Source organism: Anabrus simplex, chromosome 1, assembly GCF_040414725.1.
Source record: "Anabrus simplex isolate iqAnaSimp1 chromosome 1, ASM4041472v1, whole genome shotgun sequence".
Taxonomy (NCBI): Eukaryota; Metazoa; Arthropoda; class Insecta; order Orthoptera; family Tettigoniidae; genus Anabrus; species Anabrus simplex.
Genome location: NC_090265.1, coordinates 827641674 through 827663904, shown reverse-complemented (window position 1 = coordinate 827663904; position 22231 = coordinate 827641674). Strand labels below are relative to the sequence as shown.

Here is a 22231-nt window from a genome sequence, read left to right as displayed (position 1 = left end):
ACAGGCGTGTCAGCCTACATGTAGAGCTGGGCAATCCGCACACATGTGGGCTGTTACATGAAGAAGTGGTGAGGAAATAACATTGGCAACTTAAGGGGTCTATGAGGTATCGGTTTCCGAGCCTTAGATTTAGGATAGAATTAGTATATATTTAATGTAGTTAAGTAGTTAGTTCAGTTTTAAGTAGAGGTAGTGTGTTGCATGTGGAGCTGACGATCCGCCCATGTGCAGGATGCTACATAGTAGACTTAGAGATAGTTAAGTAGTAAGTAGTTAGTGCTTAGCTGTAAATTGTCTGTAAGTGTTTATTTTGAATTACATATTTGAAACATTGTAACTTGGCGAAAGCCTGTTATGTTCATTCAATAAATGCATTCATTCATTCATACTCCTTCTTGTCCAATCGTCGCCATAAGACCTGCCTGTGTCGGTGCGACGTAAAGCAACCTGCAAAAAAAAAAAAAAAAAAAAAAAAGCATTGTGCTATGCTGGGGTAATTAAGTGAAGGTGAGAATTACGCCATGAAGACAATGATACATTTACCTTCATAATCTTCCTATGGCAGGTCAAATTGGCCATCAGGATGATTGGAAGCATCATGTCTCTTCCGTTTCGCCACTATGGAGGTGGTTTCTCAAGCTCCGTTGTAAGTGGTCCTGAAGCTCCTACAACAACGGTCCTTTCTGAAACTTGACCTCTGTTGCTGACAGGGATGAAATGGTGATATATTTTTTTGCATTCATCTCATCCAAGAAGTTCCCCCAACTTCTAAACATTGTATGGTCAACTGTTACAACATCGAACTCTTAGGACTTGTGATAAGCAGTTTTGATGATAGAGATCCATTCCCTAGGAACATTTGCCTGGGATTTTGAATTCACCAAACCTAAGTTCCTGTCGTTCTCAAGATAGGGCTGGCCCCTTACGGCGGAAGTTATGGATTTTTTTCTCAACGTTCACCATGCTGAAGAGGAACCGAAAGAAAGTGAAGTTATTCTGTTGTCCACTACACGAATCAAAGAACATACTCAGGTGCACTACATTCGAATTGTTTTAGATGAAGTGATGCAACAAGGAGCAAACATCGTCACACTTCTTTTTTGGTTTTATGCTCTGAACACACATGAAAACACTTTGGGAAGTGGACAGTACATGTACGTTAAATGCAAACACAGATAAGTCTCCTGAAGTAGACACCATCCGTGGAGATGTTGGGAACAACCACATTCCTCCCACAGTCGAAACAAATCGCCTAAAATTCACACTGACTTTTTGATTTCTTATATCTTCTTTTTCTTAAATAAAATGCTTCTGTTATATTTAGCTAATCTTCTGCTATTCGTACACTGATTGCGAGAAGAATACACTGAGCTCCTTCTTCCCCAGCAGGTATGTTATGAGGCCCTTCCTTCCCTGCATGTTCTTGATTTTTCAGCTCATTTCTGTGAAGAGAACTCCTTCCTTCACAGACGGTGTTGCCCACTAGGAATTTCAAGTAAACATCTGTAGACGGAGTGGAGATAGCCATATTTCCAAAAATAGCAACGAGCCCCTTCTTTCCCTGTACAATTCAATTGTGATATCCTTCTGCAATTTCAAGACTCCGGATAGTTGGTAGTGGATAATGCATGACCGTGCAAATTCTAAAATATATAATCCTGACAGTTCCTCCATGATGTGAAACCACGCTGGTTTTCACCCAACTTCCTCTCCACCATTGATCGCAACCTCCTTTGCAAAATACCTGTGCAAACATTTCCTGGTACAGTATACTGATCAATGAAATACAGTACCTCGCTAGTCGATGTAGTCCTTTCTGTTCTTTTGGTTATACTGTGGATAGGTGCAATACTGCTTTCGTTAAATAAGAAGGTAACGTACATTCCATGTTAATCCTATTACTCTATGAAGACATTTCATCCCTGCTTTGTCCGATTACATGGTTAAATGTTTAGCGTGTTGGCCTTTATTCCAAGAGGTCCCGAGATCGATTTCCAGCAGGGTCGGGGATTTTGACCTTCATTGATTAATGATAGTAGAATGAGTTCTTGGTTCAAGGTACTCACAGATATGCAAGTCACCTATAGGCCGTCTACTAGGGAAAAACCTGCACCAGGCCTCTCCTAAAGTCATACGCTATTATTATTATTATTATTATTATTATTATTATTATTATTATTATTATTATTATTATTATTATTATTATTATTATTCCATTTGCTTTACGCCGCACTGACACAGATAGGTCTTATGGTGACGATGGGATAAGAAAGGCCTAGGAATGGAAAGGAAGTGGCCGAGACTTTAATTAAGGTACTATTTAATTAATTAAGGTATTATTTACCTGGCGTGAAAATGGGAAACCACGGAAATCCAATCTTCAGGGATGCCGACAGTGGTATTCGAACCCAGTATCTCCCGGGTGTAAACTCACAGCAGCGCGCCCCTAACCACATGGCCAACTCGCCCGGTATTATTATTATTATTATTATTATTATTATTATTATTATTATTATTATTATTATTATTATTATTATTATTATTATTATTATTATTATTATTGCCTTCCCACAATATTTCCCCATTTTAAGTCGAATTTAATCTATTCCTGCTGCTTTATGGCACTGTAGTTTATTTACCATTCTTTCCATTTCCTAACGTGTAATTTCATTGCCACCATTGTTCTCCTCCTCATAGACTCCATTGTTCGGGACTTCAACGGAAATAATTCCTTCCTCGTTGAGAATGTTTTCAGAATACAATGCACAAGGGGTCCTCAGACCCTTGGTGGAGAAATTCTCACTGGGGCTACGTGCAAGTAGAGCAACATCCTACTTCACAAATATTTACTGAGTTCAAAACGTTTTGAGCGAGCCTTGGACGGAGTTCCACTTTCGCTTGATGGGCGAGGGACTTCTTGGAAAAACTTCTTGAACGACATTGAATTCGATAGATAATGATGTTTGAATAAGGGGAGATAACGAGAAAGAGATAGGGGATTATAAGGTGTTCTTAACAGGTGTTAAAAGTAGCAACGTAGAGTTTGGGATAGGACTCCTCGTCAGGAACACCATAGGATAAGTTAGGCATGCAATCGAGTGAATTATATGGACAAATTTAGCTGTTGGAGAAATCAGAACGAGAATTATGATAGGATAGAGCTAATAGCGATTTTAGTGCGAGAATTGGAAATAGAACGGAAGGATATGCGATGGATGCATAAGATACGGAAACGAGAATGGGAAGCGTTTAGTGGACTTCTGTGCTGACATGGGATTATCAGTTACGAATTCATTCTTCAATCATATGGGAGAATAGGGGCACCAGATCCATAATACACTATATCACAACTGACTTTGAATTCAGAAAACTGTTAGGAATGTACGAGTGTTCCAGGAATATTTTTAATGATCACAGACGATTGCAATGAACCAGTAGAGTCGCCAGGATTTCAGTTTGTGAGGGGGAGGGGGGCATTAAGGTAGTTCTTCATCCAGAATTTTACTTTGATAGGTGTCCATACTTCCAGAGTTTAGGTGGTATAGAATACCTAAAAAGGAAATGACTGTCCTTGGATCCAAGTAAGTGTGGTGGATTAGTGCGGATTTCGGAAGCTAATAGTAATCTCCTTCTTCTTATTCTTCTCCTCCTTCTTCTTCTTCTTCCGTTTTTCCCACATCTGTGGGGTCACGGGTGCGAACTATGAAGCACATGTGAATGTGGCCCTGTTTTACGGCCGGATGCTCTTCTCGACCCCAACCCTATATGGAGGGATGTAACCACTGTTGTGTGTTTCTTTGGTAATTGGTACTGTAGTATGTTGTCTGAATACGAAGGGGAAAGTGTTGGGACAAACACCCAGTCCCCAAGCCAGAATAATTAATCAGATGCGATTAAAGTCCAGACTGGGCCGGGAATCGAACCCGGGACCCTCTGAACCGAAGGCCTCAACACTGATCATTCAGCCAATGATCCAGACTCCGGAAGCTAATAGTAATATACAGTATATATAAAATGCTTAATAAAAGTACATTCGTTAAAACTCCTGGGGTGTCTGGACTCCTTGGATGACAACGCCCCCTTCCCCGTCAATCTCTGCTACTCCCATCCCAATATAACTGCAGCATTTCATATATTCCGAGTACAAGTGAATTGAATGCAAGAATAAACATTTTAAGTACAGATGCAATATTCTGGTTTAGAATAAATACGGTCATTTTATTATAATAATGGCCTTGTGATAAGCTATAAAGAAGTGACAATTTATACAAATAATGCGGCAAAGAAACACACACATACACGTCGAATAAAGGTTTCTCGCCCTTCTTCTCCATGGCTAGATGTTGAAACCAAGAGAATGATGACCCACCGTGACTCGTTATTTTGACAATATAAACAAACCCTAGATGACACAGACTTCGAATCTTACCGCATCTTAAGAAATCGCACAAAGCATTTAATCAGAAATAAAAAAATATGCATATTTCCGGAATTTAGCTAACAACTTAAATTCTAATCAAGCATGGGACCAATTTAGAGCTCTGGGAATAGGAAAACATCAACAGAAGCAGACGACTCCTAACATTCTACTTGACGAACTGAACGGTTACTCTAGTAGATTAAATATTCAACCTACCCCAATTAACTGCACCGACTCACCGCCCTCCTCTCTAGCCACTCCACCATTCACATCACAGTGTCACAGAAAATCAGGTTAAAAAGGCTTTGTACTCGATTACATCAAAGGCCACGCGTGTAGATGATATTCCTATTACTTACATACATAATATTATGGGTGCTGTCCTGCCTATACTGATGCACATACTGAACTACTGTTAACTAAACGGAACTTTCCCTACTGTCTGGAAAAAAGCCAATATTGAATATTATACTGGTACCTAAGAGTTTAGACCCACAATCACTCTCTGACATTCGTCATGTATCCATACTCCCTGCGCTTTCTAAAGCCTTTGAACGTTTAGTATACGAGCAAGTTCTGGAATACCTAAATAAAAGTGCTCTTTTGGACCCTTTGCAATCTGGATTTAAGAAGGGTCACAGTACCGCGACAGCACTTTTGAAGGTAAGACATTAGAAACGCTATAGACAAACGACTACTCACTATACGTATCCTTCTTTACTTCAGCAGCGCCTTTGACACTATAGAAATTCCGACTATGATATAGAAAATGGAACTGCTAAATTTTGACCTGGCTGCGTTTAAGTTTTTTAGTTCTTATTTGAGCAACCATCAACAGCGTGTAACAGTAAACGACAAGGCCTCTAAATGGAAAATGAAACTTAGTGGTGTCCCACAGGGCAGTATTCTAGGGCCCTTAATTTTCTGTATTTATATCAATGACATACCATCTGTGACAGGAAATAACACACACCACCTCTATACTGACGATCTTCAAATATATCGACACTGCATGACAATATATTAACAATGACCTCCGATGACTCAGTATATATGCACAACGAAATTCTCTTTTACTAAACTCCACAAAATCTCAGGCAATCATAATTGGATCACGAAAATTACTGAGCTGCTCAAACAATGTCGCAATCCCGCCTATCCTAGTGAATGGTAACATTATTCCCTACAGTAAAACGGTTTAAAATCTCGGCTTAATTATGAATGAAACACTTGATTAGTCTGGTCACTCGAAAGAAATACGTAAAAAGATTTTTGGAGTGCTTCACCCTCTTAAACGGCGGAGGGATATATTTCCAATTGAGCTAAATTCCAAACTTATACAGACACTCATTCCCCCTATTCTTGACGTTGTTTTAGTTGACATGACGAGCACTGAATTCCTGCCCGCGGTTTATTTACAATATCGGGTGCGATGTTCATATCACCCCATATTATCAGGCTGTCTCATGGCTGAAAACTGATAAACGTCGGCAGCTACACACTTTAACGATGGTGTTTAGGAGTGTTAGTTTAGTTTAGTTCAGTTTAATTTAGTTTAATTTAGTTTAGTTTAGTTTAGTTTAGTTTAGTTTAGTTTAGTTTAGTTTAGTTTAGTTTAGTTTAGTTTAGTTTAGTTTAGTTTAGTTTAGTTTAGTTTAGTTTAGTAATGTTTTATTTTACCTGGCAAGATTAAGGCCTTCAGGCCTTCTCTTCCATCTAACCAGGAACTTAAATATACATATATTACATTGTATTACAATAACTAGATCGAATACAAAGAAAATTAATAATAATTCAAGGATGGTGAGATTACATTAAGATGAAATAAATCAGATATAATAAAAGGATACATTCTTAAAACTAATATCCTACATGTAAAAAAAGAGGCAGTACATAAAATTTGATTTTAAAAACAAATCGGATAAGAATTTTAGACTCTCTACCAGGACATCCATAACAAGAGAATGGCTGTAAGTAGCAGCATCAAGTTTACAGATGATCCTTACTGGTGCATAAAATGTCTCCAAAGTGCTTCCTTGAAAGTGCGAATAGAGCTTAAGCCCCTGATACTTTCGGGAAGGAGGTTCCACTCACGGCAGGCAATTACTGTGAATGATTTATCGTAGATGGCAGTTCTATGGGTAGGTAAAGCAAGGATGGAATTATTAGCAGATCTGATGTTAAGACTGTGATAAGACGATAGGTATTTGAAACATGAAGTAAGGTAAAATGGCTGTGAAATATGAAGGATTTTATGGAGATGGCATAGGGTATGCACAGTGCGACGGGTTTCTAGTCGGGGCGAAGATAGGAGTTACGTGGTCATAGTACCGTAGGTTACAGACGTATCTCACACAAGCATTTTGACCACGTTGTAATCTGCTCAAAACTTTTCCCGAGCGTCTCTATAAATCGCGTCACAATAGTCGAAATGAGGGAAAACCAGAGCTTCTACCAGTATTTTCTTTTTTTTGAGATTCTAGTGTTAGCTGAAAGTCAGCCACTGTATATTTCTTCTAAATTCACCTTTTTATCACCATTTCATAACTTAAATACAAGTTCTACATCCTTTCTTTCTGCACCGCACAAATAAAATTAATAGATCATTTGTGGTGACCGGCGCCACATTATCTAATTTCCTGCCAGCTCAGGTCAGAGAAGCTAGCCCATTATCAAGATCAAGGTCACCTGCCGGGACTACCTACTGAGGAAAGCTGAATGAATGGTTGGAATATGAATGTGTGCGTGCCTGAGAATTGTCATTTTCATTTTTAAGAGCTTTTAATATTGAAATGAAATGGCGTATGGCTTTTAGTGCCGGGAGTGTCCGAGAACATGTTCGGCTCACCAGGTGCAGGTCTTTTTATTTGACTCCCATAGGCGACCTGCGCGTCGGGATGAGGATGAAATGATGAAGAAGAAGACGACACATACACCCAGCCCCCGTGCCAGCGAAATTAACCAATGATGGTTAAAATTCCAGACCCTACCGGGAATCGAACCCAGAACCCCTGTGACCAAAGGCCAGCACGCTAACCATTTAGACATAGAGCCGTACTTTTTAATATTAATTAGTTTTAATAATAATTTAGATAGTAATGTATTTAAATTTGTTTTCAACTCTATTAATTTTTGTAGTTTAAACTGTTTTTCGTATCTCAGTTTTTTATTTAAGATTTTGATAAGTATGTGGTTAAGTACGAGAGGGACTCGAGCCCTAACTTCGCCACTGAAAAAACGGCACTAATAAATAAATAAATAAATAAATAAATAAATAAATAAATAAATAAATAAATTAAATAAATAAATAATGTAAGGGGCTATGTGTATAGATATTTTGCTAGTTGATAAAGAAAAATATACGTCACAACATATGATAGGGATGTTTACCTTGTCCTATTAGTTTCCCTAGCGGTTAGGGCCGCGCAGCTGTGAGCTTGCACCCGGGAGCCAGTGGATTGGAACCTTTCTGTCGGCAGCCCTGAAAATGGTTTCCCATGGTTTCTCATTTTTACACCAAGCAAATGCTGAGGCTGTGCCTTAATTAAGGCCACGGCCACTTTCTTCCCACTCCTAGGCTTTTCCTATCCCACCGTCACCATAAGACCTATCAGTGTCGGCGCGAAGTAAAGCAAATTGTAATTAGTTTCCTTCGCAAGCCTGGGGTGCAGAATATAGTACTACAATGTTACAGTTTTATGACGCTAATATTCGTATGTGTAATTTTTATTAACGTGCCAGAAACGAACGACATGGATCTGTTGCCATTTCAACACCGTTTTGAGGCCCACTGACCCAAGTCGGAATTTGAACCTGCAAACTCGGACTCAGAAGGACAGCGACTCAACCAACTGAGTCACATGAAAAGGAGGCGTTGCTGATTATTGTTATAAATATATTGAGTTAGTATGTTTACACAGGTTTTATGAGGAGCTTTTATTAAGGCGTACGTTTTCCAACTGTCCTAGGTGCACGAGACCGGACGGAAGAACTAGCTGGAAGCTAAAGAGCCTTGCAGGGATGTCGCTCCCTTCTCTGTTCACTTTTTCAAACCAAACTCCATGGCATAACAGCCCCGAAGGGCCATCGCCTAACAAGCGAACGCTGTTCAGCCCGAAGTCCTGCAAATTACGAGGTGTCCTGTGGTCAGCACGACGAATCCTCTCCGTCGTTATTCTAGGCTTTCTAGCCCGGGGCCGCCATCTCAACGATAGATAGCCCCTCAATTATAAGCACGGGGCTGAGTGTACCTCGAACCAGCCCTCAGATCCAGGTTAAAAACCTGACCTGGGCGGGAATCGAACCCGGGGCCTCCGGTAAGAGGCAGGAAAGCTACCCCTACACCGCGGGGTCGGCTGGTTACTTTTAGTTCTCATTATTTTAGAATTTGACTTAAGGCATCCTGCATTCGATGCCCGCGACTGACAGAGTTAAGAAAGTAAGTGAAATAGAGTTGGCCATGAGTCACCTTCACGGGGTGTAGTACCAAAGTGGTTCCTTCTTTAAAGAAGACAAATTAAATGAAGATTCTACTTCCTCACAAACGAAGAACGATATTATCAATTTTACGAACAGTGGACTTGGCCACTAAAATTATTTTATGGATACGCCACTGCATCCACTCACCACTCAAGGTACAAGGTAAGCCCGAAGAATGGTTGATATTCAAAATACACCACCCTAAATGATACGGTTATGGCTCAAAAGTACTAAAAAAAGGTAAGGAACGGGACCTAGTGGTTTAAGTAGAATCTGAATCAATAGATCGTGACTCCCCATTTTAAAAATGTTTCATACATCGACTGCAATTCAAGCCTGGGCCGTCTTCATGAGAAGATAGAACCATTGGAACTGAGTTATCACGTCCGCTAATTACAAGATAGTTACCCGCACTTTTGATGGTGCCATTTGAGTTTTAATCAGTCCACGGGCATTTGACAAAATTTATAGACCTACCTATAGAACTAAGGTACGCATCTGCGATCTGTCTTGCTACTGTTAGAATTTAAAAAAAACTTCTTCATAACTTACTGAGGATGCACATACTTTTGCCCTTATTGATAAAACGGTCCGTCTTCAAAAAATTTACTTATATGGCACAAAATGAGGAACTAACGTGCAGCTCACAATCCTCTCACAGTCTTCCGAACGCTGCAACTTAAACACAGCACATCTTTCAACCACGGTACAATCTCAGTTTCCTGGAACCGATCTGCAAAAGCTGACACGATGTTGTAAGCTTGCAGCTGTTTCTGGCCATGGCCCCCGTTATCTCGATGGTCACGTTCCGGCCCCGTACTGAGTAATCCCGGGCCAATTGCCCTTTTCCTCATCTTTTGACATTTGTCAACACACAGTTACATTTCCAATGTTGAGGCCTCCACAGGGAAATATCCCCGCGCATCAAATCCTAGTGTTTTCCTTTCATTCAAGCAGTACAAATATGGAGAATTATGTATGGCCGTATTGAGCCCTGCTAGTAGATTCTTTGTCGCTACGTTAATTTATCATTTCGGCGTAAGTTTTAAAGTTGTTCGTACCGTACGTAAAACAACGGGTAATCCTCGCTCTAGTTTCAGGAAATATCTTGGGGGGTGGGCCCGGCCCCCTGGCTCCCTCCCCCCTTGGCTACGCCAGTGCAATGAACTATCACCAGTCCTAGGAGTTTGCGTCCATAGCGTAACGGTTAGCAATATTAGCTGCCACCCTTGGGGCCCGGGTTCGATTCCTGGTACTGCCAGAGATTTAAGAATGGCATGAGAGCTGGTATATAGTTAAATTGGTACATAAAGCTCACCTCCAGTGGGGGTGTGCCTGTAAAGAGCTGCACCACGCCGGGACGAGGACACCAGTTTTTATTCTCAAAGACCAAAGTAAATATAACCTGGCATTAAATGATTATTATCGGAGACGCAAAGGCGTTTGGAAAACCGTTCCTGTGAAGTTATTGTCAGCGCTATTTACACAAGGTGGTCGGATAGGAATGATGGAAGTGAGGAGCTTGACACAACTAACTGGAAACAATGCCAGATCCGTGGTCGCCAACCTACGCTCCTAAGATGAAAGCCGACGGATCCTCTTTTAATCGCCTCTTACGACAGGGGGGATAACAGAAGAGGCGGAAGACACAGGTGACCAATCACGATAAAACTTTGAGGATTAGTGACTCAGTTGCAACGCTGAGGGGATCATAAAAGCTTTCCATTATAAAAACAGCTGCGAGACACAGACGCAGCAGATCCAGTACAGAAATATAAATGCTTAGGATTATTACTGTTCAAATATAGATGAGATGGACAGGAGTAACCAGAAGTCAGGATGTCGATTTAGATGGTGCCCAGTAACCCCCCAAAACAGGGAGGAGAAAGATTTAAAAATAATAACAGCAGAAAAGAAAGAAAAAGGGGTTCATCATTCGTAACCCTAGCAATATCAAGTTATTGTTGTCCCTACATTACAAACGGTGGGGGGGAGGGCGGCTGAGGAGCCCACTAAGTATTTTTGTTTTACTTTATTCTCACTCACAAGTGAGTTATAAGGATATTTTATTTTATTCATTACATATGATTCACCCAAAACTTTATAAGGGGTAATTGATTCCAGAGGTAGTTTGCTAAAGATTGCTTTATGTTACCCATTTTTATACGTATACTAGAACGTTATTTACCCGCCTTGAGAAGATTTAAAACTTTCCTGAGCAATACCATGAGTGAAGAAAAATTGAACGACAATGCACTCATTCATGTCCGGAATCAAGAAACAAAAATAAATTGAACCTCGAAACTGTGACGAATATTTTCATTAAACGATCGACTATTCATAGAAACACTCTCTCTTTAAGAGTGAGAATCAGAAATTACGCAAGAATTTTAATATTTTTACCAAAGATTTTCAGATTATCCTTAATTATTATACTACAGTAATAATAAATGCCAAAAATGAGGCTTTTAAAAACTCAGTCTAGTATCATTCTATGAGAAAACTAGACTAGGTATTATGTTTTTCTTCATAAAATTTTAGATAGAGGACTTCTTTAGCTTCCATCCCTTTGATTCACATACAGTAGAACCCCGCTTAACCAAACTTCGCTTAACCGAAACCCGGCTTAACCGAAATGCTCCGGCAAAATTGTTTTTTAATGTTTTTACCCTTTCGTTCTTAGCCGTCGATATTAGTAATTCTCTTGCTATATGTGCAGAATTACTAGGCAAACCCTGTTTTTATATTATGACTTATACCAGAATGCACGTGTAGCATAAACCAAAACAGTTTCTTACCCTCTAGTTCGTTCCAAAATACATTTTTTCTTGAACAAGCAGGAATTATTATTATCACTGTATTATTATTATTATTATTATTATTATTATTATTATTATTACCATAATTATTATTGTTACTGTATTATTCGTTATGAAGATTATGCAGACGACTCTGACCCTGACAATAGCTGTTCTGAGAATCGAGTTACATTAGATCATGGATTTATTGCATTGGAGGTAAGACTAATTTCGAATTTTTATTAAAATACAGTAGCACACGCTTTAATTACAGGACTGTAATGAAATGAAATGGCGTATGGCTTTTAGTGCCGGGAGTGTCCGAGGACAAGTTCGGCTCGCCAGATGCACGTCTTTCGATTTGATGCCCGTAGGCAACCTGCGCGTCGTGATGAGGATGAAATGATGAAGAAGACAACACATAAACCCAGCCCCCGAACCAGCAGAATTTACCAATCATGGTTAAAATTCCCGACCCTGCCGGGAATCGAACCCGGGACCCCTGTGGCCAAAGGCCAGCACGCTAAACATTTAGCCATGGAGCCGGACTGTACTCTAATAAAATTACTGTATACAGTATTCAGTTCTGTAGTAACAAAAACAATGTTTCGTCATTTGAGATTGCTTTGTACTTTGATGAACAAAGCAATGAACCTACACCAGCTGATGTATTGTTGATTGAACGGTGGCGGGACATAGCTGCACGACAGCGCTGCAACAGGAAAATTCAGAAGAAAATCATTGATTTTATACAATGAGTGACATTATGCAAACATATTAATGTTAATATACAGTATGCACCTTTGCTTAACAGAGTTTATGCACTTTTATTTCGATATTTTACTTCCTAAAATATTTACCATGTGTCATCTGAAAAAACGGGTCAACCGAAGTGACTCTGCCCCATTTATTTCGGATAAACGAGGTTCTATTGTATATATAAAATACAAAATCATTACTTTTCATTATTATAAAACACATTTTCCTTTAATATGAATTTTATATCGATTTTACGTAGATTTATGCGGACGTTTTGTATGTACTCTTTAATTACTGTTAAAAAGCACCCTAATGAAATAATAGTTTATGTTTTCCATCGAGTATTGCTCATTAAAAAACATCTAAAACATTTTCGTGAGGGTTAAATTTAAACATTTTCTGGAGCCTTTCCCTATTTTTTTTTACAACTCACTTTACATCACAATGACGCAGATAGGTCTTATGGCGATGATGGGTTAGGAAAGGGATAGGAGCGGGAAGGAAGCGATCGTGGCGTTAATTAAGATACAGCCCTAGCATTTGTCTGGTGCGAAAATGGGAAACAACGGAAAACCATTTCAGGGCTGCCGACAGTGGGATTCAAACCCACTATCTCCCGAATGAAAGCTGACAGCTACGTGACCCAAGCCGCGCATTCACTTACTCAGTTGGACTGCGACTTAGATCACCCCCACTAATTTTCAGAACCTGGCGTGCCTAGCTGAAATAACTTTCACCGACAAAAATCGTAGGCCTATTAGAAGTTCAGATTTATCTTTTAACGTTTCACTTCCAATATGCTAATTTATTATGTCATACAAACATCATCATTATAGACCGTTATGCCCTTCAGCTTTCAGTCTGCAAGCCTCGGTGAATTTACTAAACGTCGCCACAATCCTCGATTTGCAACTAGTGCTGTGGCCTCATTTAGTTCTATACCTCTCATCTTTGAATCATTAGAAACTGATTCTAATCATCGTCGTCTTGGTCTGCCTCTACTTCTCTTACTCTCGACAAGAGGGTCCGTTATTCTCCTAGGAAACCTGTCCTCCTCCATTCGTCTCACAAGACACCACCATCGAAGCACGGTTTATGCATACAGCTTCATCCATCGTGTTCATTCCTAACTTGGCTTTTATCTCCTCACTCCAAATACTCTCCTGCCATTGTTCCCACCTGTTTGTACCAGCAATCATTCTTGCTACTTTCATGTCTTTTACTTCTAACTTATGGATGAGATATCCTGAGTCCACCCAGCTTTCGCTCCCGTAACGCAAAATTGGTCTGAAAACAGACCGATAAAAAGATAGTTTCGTCCGGAAGCTGACTTCCACCTTATAGAATACTGTTGATCGCAACTGCGAGCTCACTGTATTAGCTTTACTACACCTTGATTCAATCTCAATTACCATACCACCATCCTGGGAGAACACACATCATAATTACTTGAAATTATCTACCTGTTCCAGCTTCGTATCACCAATCTGACATTCATTTCTGTTGAATTTGTTACGTACTGACATAAATTAAATCTTCGAAAGGCTAATTTTCATACCACATTCATTGCACTTATTTTAAGTTTCAAGATATTAGACTGAAGGATTTCCGCACAATCTGCCATTAAGACCAAGTCGTCAGCATAGACTAGACTGCTTACTACATTTCCACCTAACTGAATCCCTCCCTGCCATTTTATAACTTTCAGCAGATGATCCATGCAAAGTACGAACAACAAAGGTGAAAGATTACAGCCTTGTCTAACCCCTGTAAGAGCCCTGAATCAAGAACTCAATCTACCATGAATTATCACTGCAGCCCAATTGTCAACATAAATGCGTGCGATTGATTTTAATAACCTACCCTTAATCCCATAATCCCCCAGTACGGTGAACATCTTTCCCTCGGTACCCTGCCATATGCTTTCTCTAGATCTACGAAACATAAACACAACTGTCTATTCCTCTCGTAGCATTTTTTAAATTATCTGACGCATACTGAAAATATGATCCTGACAGCCTCTCTGTGGTCTGAAGCCACACTGGTTTTCATCCAAATTCCTCTCAACCACTGATCTCACCCTGCCTCCCAAGATGCCAGTGAATACTTTGCCTGGTATACTAATCAAAGAGATATCTCGATACTGTTGCAATCCTTCCTGTCCCCTTGCTTATAGATAGGTGCAATTACTACTTTTGTCCAATCTGAAGGTCCAACGCTTCATGCTAATCTTGCTACTCTTTGAAACTATTTCTTTCCTGCTTTCCAACTATACTTCACCATTTCAGGTCTAATTTCATCTGTTCCTACTGCTTTATGAGCTAGGTTGTTTGCGACACCTCCAGAAGTTTTCCTTTTACGTTGAGAAGATTTTTAAAACATTCCTTCCACCTGTCTAGTGATTCCCTGGGATCTATTACGAGTTCACCTGAGTTACCCAAAAAATGTTAATTTCCTTTTCCTCTTTATTCCTAAGATCCTTCAATACTGTCCAGAAAGGGTTCCCCACTGCTTGACCTAGCCTTTCCAGGTTACTACAAAAACCTTCCTACGACTTCTTTTTGGATTCAACATCGGTATGTTTTGCTCTATTCCTTTCATTTACGTACAATTCCCTGTCTGCATCATCTCTTGTTTGGAGCCATTTCTGATAAGCCTTCTTTTTATGTTTACAAGCTACTCTCACTTCATCGTTCCACCAAGATGCTCTCTTTTCCCCATTTTTACACACAATTGTTCCCTTGCTGTTGCTACTACAGCATCCCTGTATGCCACCCATTGTCTTCCTATATCCTGAACCTGCTTACTGTTCACTGTTCGGAACTTCTCACTAATCATATCCATGTACTTCTGTCTAATATCCTCGCCCTGGAGATTTTCTACCCTTATTCGTTTGCAGACAGATTTCACTTTTTCTACTCTAGGATTAGATCATCTTAATTCACTATAGATCAGATAGTGGTCTGTATCATTGAAAAATCCCTGAAAAACTCGAACATTCCTAACAGATTTCCTGAATTCGAACTCGGTTTAATTAAAGTCTATTATTAATCTGGTACCCCTACTCTCCCATGTGTAGCAGTGAATAGCATTATGCTTGAAGAATGTGTTTGTTGCTTGTTGCTTGTTGTTTTAAGGGGCCTAACATCGAAGGTCATCGGCCCGAATGTGTTTCTAATTGCCAAACCCATACCAGCACGGAAGTCTAGTAAACGCTTCCCATTCCCATTAGCTTCCATATCTTCCCCACATTTACCTATCACCCTTTCGCATCCTTCAGTTCTATTTCAACTCTCGCATTGAAATCTCCCATTAGCACTATCCTATCCTTGTTGTTGACCCTGACTACAATGGCACTCAATGCTTCATAAAACTTGTCCAGTTCAACATCGTCTGCACCATCATATGGTGTATACTCTGAGACAATTTTCGTCCTAATTCCTCCAACTGCCAAATCTACCCACATCATTCACTCATTTACGAAGCTAACAGAAACTATGTTGCGTGCGATAGCATTCCTAATGTCAGTTTCATAAAATCCTGACGTATGGAATAATGTTACCTAAAACAGTCTATATACACCTACAAGCTACTTCAAAATTCTTGAAGTGAGGTGTAATCATTTAAAAACACAGGGTACATTATACCAAGCCGAATGTGCTACCTAGGTGGAGTGAGCCTGCCGTTTACCCGAAGGCCTGAAATTCGATACCCAGCCTGGTCAGGGATTTTCGAGATTAACTCAGCCTATGCGAGAACAATTGTAGAGCTATTGAAGGCGAGATAGTGACCCCGGTCTAGAAAGCCAAGAATAATGCTTGAGAAGATTCATCACAAAGAACACGCATCACCTCGTAATCTGCAGGCCTTAGCGATGAGCACTTTCTTTTCTTCTTTTTCTTTTGAAATGAAAACTGGATCTGAACAGGTTAAGGAGTTTGACGCCCAAAAGCACACTAAATGCCTATTCAGTAATTTCCGGGCATTCCAGCGTGAAGCTACCATCGAAGGTTAATCTTTCACAGTACTAGATTCTAGAGTTAGTACGACGTGTTAGGAAACATGCAAGAAAAATTAATGGACTGAATCACAGTTACCTGAGAGATATTTCCCTCTATTACAATTACAACTCGCATTATCAACTAGTAATCAGTAAAATTACAGTGACAATTATTGTCCGCGCGGATCTAGAATGAGACTGACGTTTAAGAGAGCGAAGATGCTTGGTGTTGCCGCGTCGTATTACTTCCGGGCAAAGTCAATGCCGCACGTTAAAGATGTACGTACTTTAAAGAATGCAAGCAGATATTCAAAGTGAAATATAAGAAATAAGCATATCTAATGCATAATTAATTTTGGCGTTTGCGAAAAGAAAAAATATTTTTTAATGTCAATAAATGTAATTCCCGTACGACTGTTGCCCGTTTATATTAATCGTACTTGTCTTTTTCTATTTTAACTACAGTGTTTTGGCTTACTCTAACCGCAACTGCAGTTCTATTTAACACTTAAGTCACAGAAATGAGAGGACCATTATTACCTTTCTCCCGTTCAAAGTACTTTCGTACATAACAAGTAACGTCCCCAGTATGTCCCTTTATAGGAATGCCTTTGCCGAATCTTTTTCTCTCTTGACGTTCTGCCACTGGATAAAAATTAAAAGATGCTAGGCATATAATATACACAGGGTATTTAAAAATTATCTGTGAGAATATATAACTACGTTCTTATTATACACACTCACACGTCTTTAGTGAAACTGTTTATGAATAGCAGTGCAAATTATATCAGGTGGCTTGCGAACGCCGTACTTTCTACTTACAGATGTCCCGCATGCACTAGTGATGCATGGGATGCCTTATCACTTGTTTTCGAGGGAGAGATACAACTTGATGTGAAACAAATAGCAGTCATTTTACTGCACACTTTCCATAACAGGGTGCATTTGTAAATACGCCAAAGATGCAGAAAAGAAAATTTAATAACGTATTAATGTATACACGTGTAGACAATCCACTCTATAAAAGAATTGTTTGTATGAAACAAAAACTAATACTGTTCTGTGAAATACGTGCGTAGAAGGCAGAAGTCTGTTTGGAGCTTCGGCTGTATTCCGACCAGATTGTCCATAGATTAAAATGATGTCTGTGTAATCTTCGTTGCTGAACACATTATCCATTGCCGATATGCAGACAGCAGATGTAGTGCTGCTGTACGATACACCATCCTAGTACTACGCAGTCGAAAACGGGTTTACTAATGCAAGGGGTTGCATTAGGCGGGTAGCGCTGAGGAGCATGCTGCGAGTGTCCGTCCGGTTGTTATCTCTTCATATTATGACGTAACCTGCCTGCTGGTAGTAGTGCTCCTGTGAAGGTCAGTTAGTAGACATCCCATTTATCACTTGTGCATGCGGGAAATTTATGAGTAGAAAGTACGGCGTTTGCGAGCCGCCTGGCACACGCAGATACACAAATACAAACACAAAGTAACCTTCACTGTTAAGTGGACTCTGCTGGGGAAAGCTCTCTCTCCCTTCTCTTTGCTGGCCCACGCTCTTTTGTGGTTAGTCGTATGTGATTGGTCAAATTCCGGGTTGTCAATATGACCTGCTAACACGTTCTTCCCACTTCATCCCACTTACAGCTGGAGAACACGTATTGAAGCAACTGTCAATCCTATTATAGTTCCACGAGGACAATATTTCAACTGAATGAGAGGTTGCGCGGCTTGGCTCACGTAGCTATGAGCTTGCACTCAGGATATAGTGGGTTCAAACCCCAGTTCATTCAAGGCCACTGCCGATTCCTTCCTACTCCTAGCCATTTCCTATTCCATCGATACCATAAGACATCTCTGTGTCGGTGCGACATTAAAAGAAAGAACACTTCACAAACGTCAGTTTTAAGGACACTTTCTCTGAATGCGGCTGGAATAAAAAAAACATACTTCTCCATTCTGTGTGCATTTTTTTAGCTTAGAGATATTAAGTAGCTATTGTCACCGAGTAGAACAAAACATGATACCTTGGTTCTTTCGTGATGATATTTTCCCAAGATTTTTTAGTCAGTGACTTTTAACAATTCAAATAATTATCCATTTACTTTACAATGTAATTGGTTCTTAAATTTCTCATCGTTAAGCTTCGAACTCTTGGCGGGGGGGGGGATTATACCTTTGCATTTACTGAAAAAGACGCCTTATAGGGGAAATTGAAGGTTTAACTTTAAGTACCAGCAGTGATGGATGTTGTAGGATAAGTTTGATGTTTTTGAAAGTACTGAAGACGAAAGAAAGTACCTCATCCAGTACTGTTGAAGCTACTGGTTCTGCTGTAGTAAAGCTGAAAGAAATTATCATCACTTTCTTTTATTTTCTGCTTCCATGCGTTATATATCGGTTACTAGAGTGTAACGATTACAATTTGATTTCAACAAGTAAATTACGAGTAAAATTTCCTTTTTGTAAAAAGCAACGATTACAAGTAAAAATTACTAAAAAGGTATCCGTTATAAGTACTTCTATTACTTTTACTCAGTTACTTCCCAACTGTATAATCTCCTATGCGCCTATATGTACTGCGGCAGTCAATAACTTAGTGGACTGGCGCCTACAGTGCAGGCAATACAGTGTTGACTCTTGTACCACAGTCAATAACTCTTGGAATGGCGCCTACATTGTAGGCAACTCATCATAAACTCATGTACTAAAGTCAATAACTTCGTGGACTGGCGCCTACAGTGTAGGCAACGCATCGTAAACTCCTGTATTACAGTCAGTAACTTCGTGGACTGGCGCCTACAGTGTAGGCGACACAGCGTAACTCTTGTACTACAGTCAATAACTTCTTGGACCGGCTACAGTACTACAGTCAAGTGTAGGCAACGCAGTGTAAACTCATGTATTACAGTCAATAACTTCGTGGACTGGCGCCTACAATGAAGGCAACACAGTGTACACTCATGTACGTACTACAGTCAATATGTTCGTAGAGGGGTACTAACAGTTCAAGGATCACATTGTCTTTTCCCGTTGAGGTGATCCGGGCGATTTCGACTTGGTCATTTCGAACGTTTCGCCAGCGGATTTGCCTAAATTTTGTCAGAACTTGAAATTTGCCCGCTGCTCAAACTACGACATTCTCAAGTTCCGCCACTGACATTCAATTACCCTTTACAACAGAGACCGTAGTTCTGCTTATACTGTACGCACGCAACTGCCTCTTGCTGGGAATAGCGAAGAACTGTCACAACATCCTGTGGTGCAAACTCTCCGCTGTAGTGCACCACAGCGACACTAGACGGCCAGTACACCATGAAATTAATGATTCTACTACGTATACTGTTTAAATGAGTCATTGAAACTGCTTGTTTGAATACAATTATAGATGGTTACTGTACTTCTGTTTACAGGCTTCATTGATGTAGCGGACCCCTGGGAACTTCAAATTGTGCATTCAAACTTGCCCAAACTTCCATTAATTGTCTATCATATCTTTAATTTTATTACAGGGTCAACTTGTCCCCCAAAAGAAGAGGGAAAATTGCGTTTGTACAGCATGCACTTCTGCCCATTTGCGCAGCGTGTTAAGCTCGTGCTCAACGTGAAGGGGATTCCGTATGATGTGGTGAACGTGAATCTGAAGAAGAAACCGGAATGGATCTCCAAACTTCACCCTCAGGGCAAAGTGCCCGCTCTAGACACCGGTGATGAGGTGCTGGTCGAATCTCTTGATATTGCCGACTATCTGGATGCTAAGTATCCTGAGCCTCCGCTGTACCCCTCGGATCCTGAGCGCAAGGCCAAGGATAAAGAGCTGATCGAGAAATTCGGCAAGGTGAGTTACAGGTACAAACCATAAATAATTTGCAATGTAACTGTGCTTACGATAGGCACGTAAGCCAGTAGGGGTTATTAGTGAAAATAATGCGTCTGCTTCTTTATTGGACTTGATATAGTGGCGTGATGATTTCCGGAGACCAACAGATAAAGCTCCTTTGCTTGCAACAGGGAGCATCTTTTGTCTTAAACCAAATGTAAGAAAAACAGTCGTGGACTGTACGAAATGTCTAATGATGGAATAAATGATCGTTGATACTGTTGTTGCTTAATATAAGGGGATTGGGACATCTTGATTATTAGCTTCAAGAAATGTTCGGTTCCCTATACGAATCTTGCCCTTCCATTTTTTAATTTGGTTTCCTTTTTTAGAACAGTTGAATGAAGAAACCACTACTTACTGAATATGTAATTGTGTTTGTTATTTCTATCTCATTCCACGTGTTTAAAAAGGTCTTACCTTCATGCGAGTTAGTGCACTTAACGCGTAATTTATTCGTCATTTATGAAAATATTTGGTTAAAGGGAGGAATCGGCTCTAGTGATATGACAAAATTGGAGGAGGTGGTGGTGATTATTGTTTAAAGAGGAAGTAGAACTAGTCAACCATTTTCTATTCACACTAAACGGAGGGAAAATTAAAGAGTTCCGACAGTCCGAAGTTATCGGCAAAAGAAAGACACGGGGCACGAAGGACGTGGAAATGAAAGGTCTCTAGGCCTAGGCTTCGAAACCAGATACCATTGGGGTCGGAAAAGAACAAGTGTTGACCAAGAGAGGTGGGATGGGATATATGAAAGTGAGGATCCTGGCACAAGTAAGTGGATGCAATGCTACAGCTTGCTGAAGGCCCCGTGATCACCAAACCACGCTCCCGAGTTATGAGCCCTTGGGGCCCCTTTAAGTCTCCTCTTATGACAGGCAGGGATACAATGGATGTTATTTTACCACCTCCATCGACGGGGGTTTGAAAATGAATGACTCTTTATGTCTCTAAACCATCAGGGTCGGAAGAGAAAAAGAAATAGCCCAGGGAGGCCAGACAGGAAAAATCGAGGTGAAGAGCCTGACACAATTAAGTGGAAGTAATGCCAGACTCAACTAAGGGAACCGTGGTCGCCAACCCACGCTAGAAAGTTTAGAGTCCCTTTTTTACCCTCGTATTCGTCCTTTATAACGAGCAGGGATGCGTTCATGTATTTTACCACCTCCAACCACAGGGGCTCACATGTGGATTTTGACCTTGTTTTACGGCCGGATGCCCTGTGTGCTCCATTCGAACGCTAGTCGATTCAAACGTATATTCCGTACGCCTCATAGAAAATAGAAGCATAGCTACTGCTGTGTGTGCCACGTAGTAACGTACGCCAGCTCTAACATCGATCGATAATGATAATTGGCCTTGTTACATCTTTGTAAAGAACAAATGGCGAGATGAGTTGGTCTACAGCAGCGGCACATAATAAATGAGAAATGGTTTTCAAGGTTTAATGACGAATTAAGAAAATAAACACACTCTCTCGCCCACACTCTATGCAATATTATATATTTCTACCGATATTTTGATATAGGCGGTTCTATAACCGTATTATTCTGGTGTTTGCCTGGTGTAAATACTAATTAAGCTCCCCTCTTGAAATTTACTGTTAATTGTCGAATGAAAGAGAAACCACACTGTAATAATATAGATAGGTAAGGGTTATTCTGCCCGAAGGCAGGTCCGAACCTCCGCAGAGGTGTTCCTGAGCCGGAGTTTACATGCGGTAAGGTGGCCAGTTCCTTTCCGCTCCTCCATTCCCTTACCCCCCCACCAACAGCGCGTGGCAACCCATCCAACTCCTGACCACGCCCAATGTTGCTTAACTTCGGAGATCTCACGGGATCCGGTGTTTCAACACGGCTACGGCCGTTGGCTGTAATAATATGCACAAGCAAA

The 22231-nt window shown here is 40.3% G+C and overlaps 1 protein-coding gene across 1 annotated transcript in view; it reads left to right on the top strand.

The window, feature by feature from the left end:
- The window catches only part of LOC136873892 (pyrimidodiazepine synthase), an 81917-nt gene that overhangs the window by 20184 nt on the left and 39502 nt on the right, over nucleotides 1–22231 (top strand). Inside the window, exon 2 of the mRNA XM_067147218.2 lies at nucleotides 19968–20293. Coding sequence (XP_067003319.1) covers nucleotides 19968–20293 — 326 coding nt within the window. The remainder of the gene's footprint in view (nucleotides 1–19967; nucleotides 20294–22231) is intronic.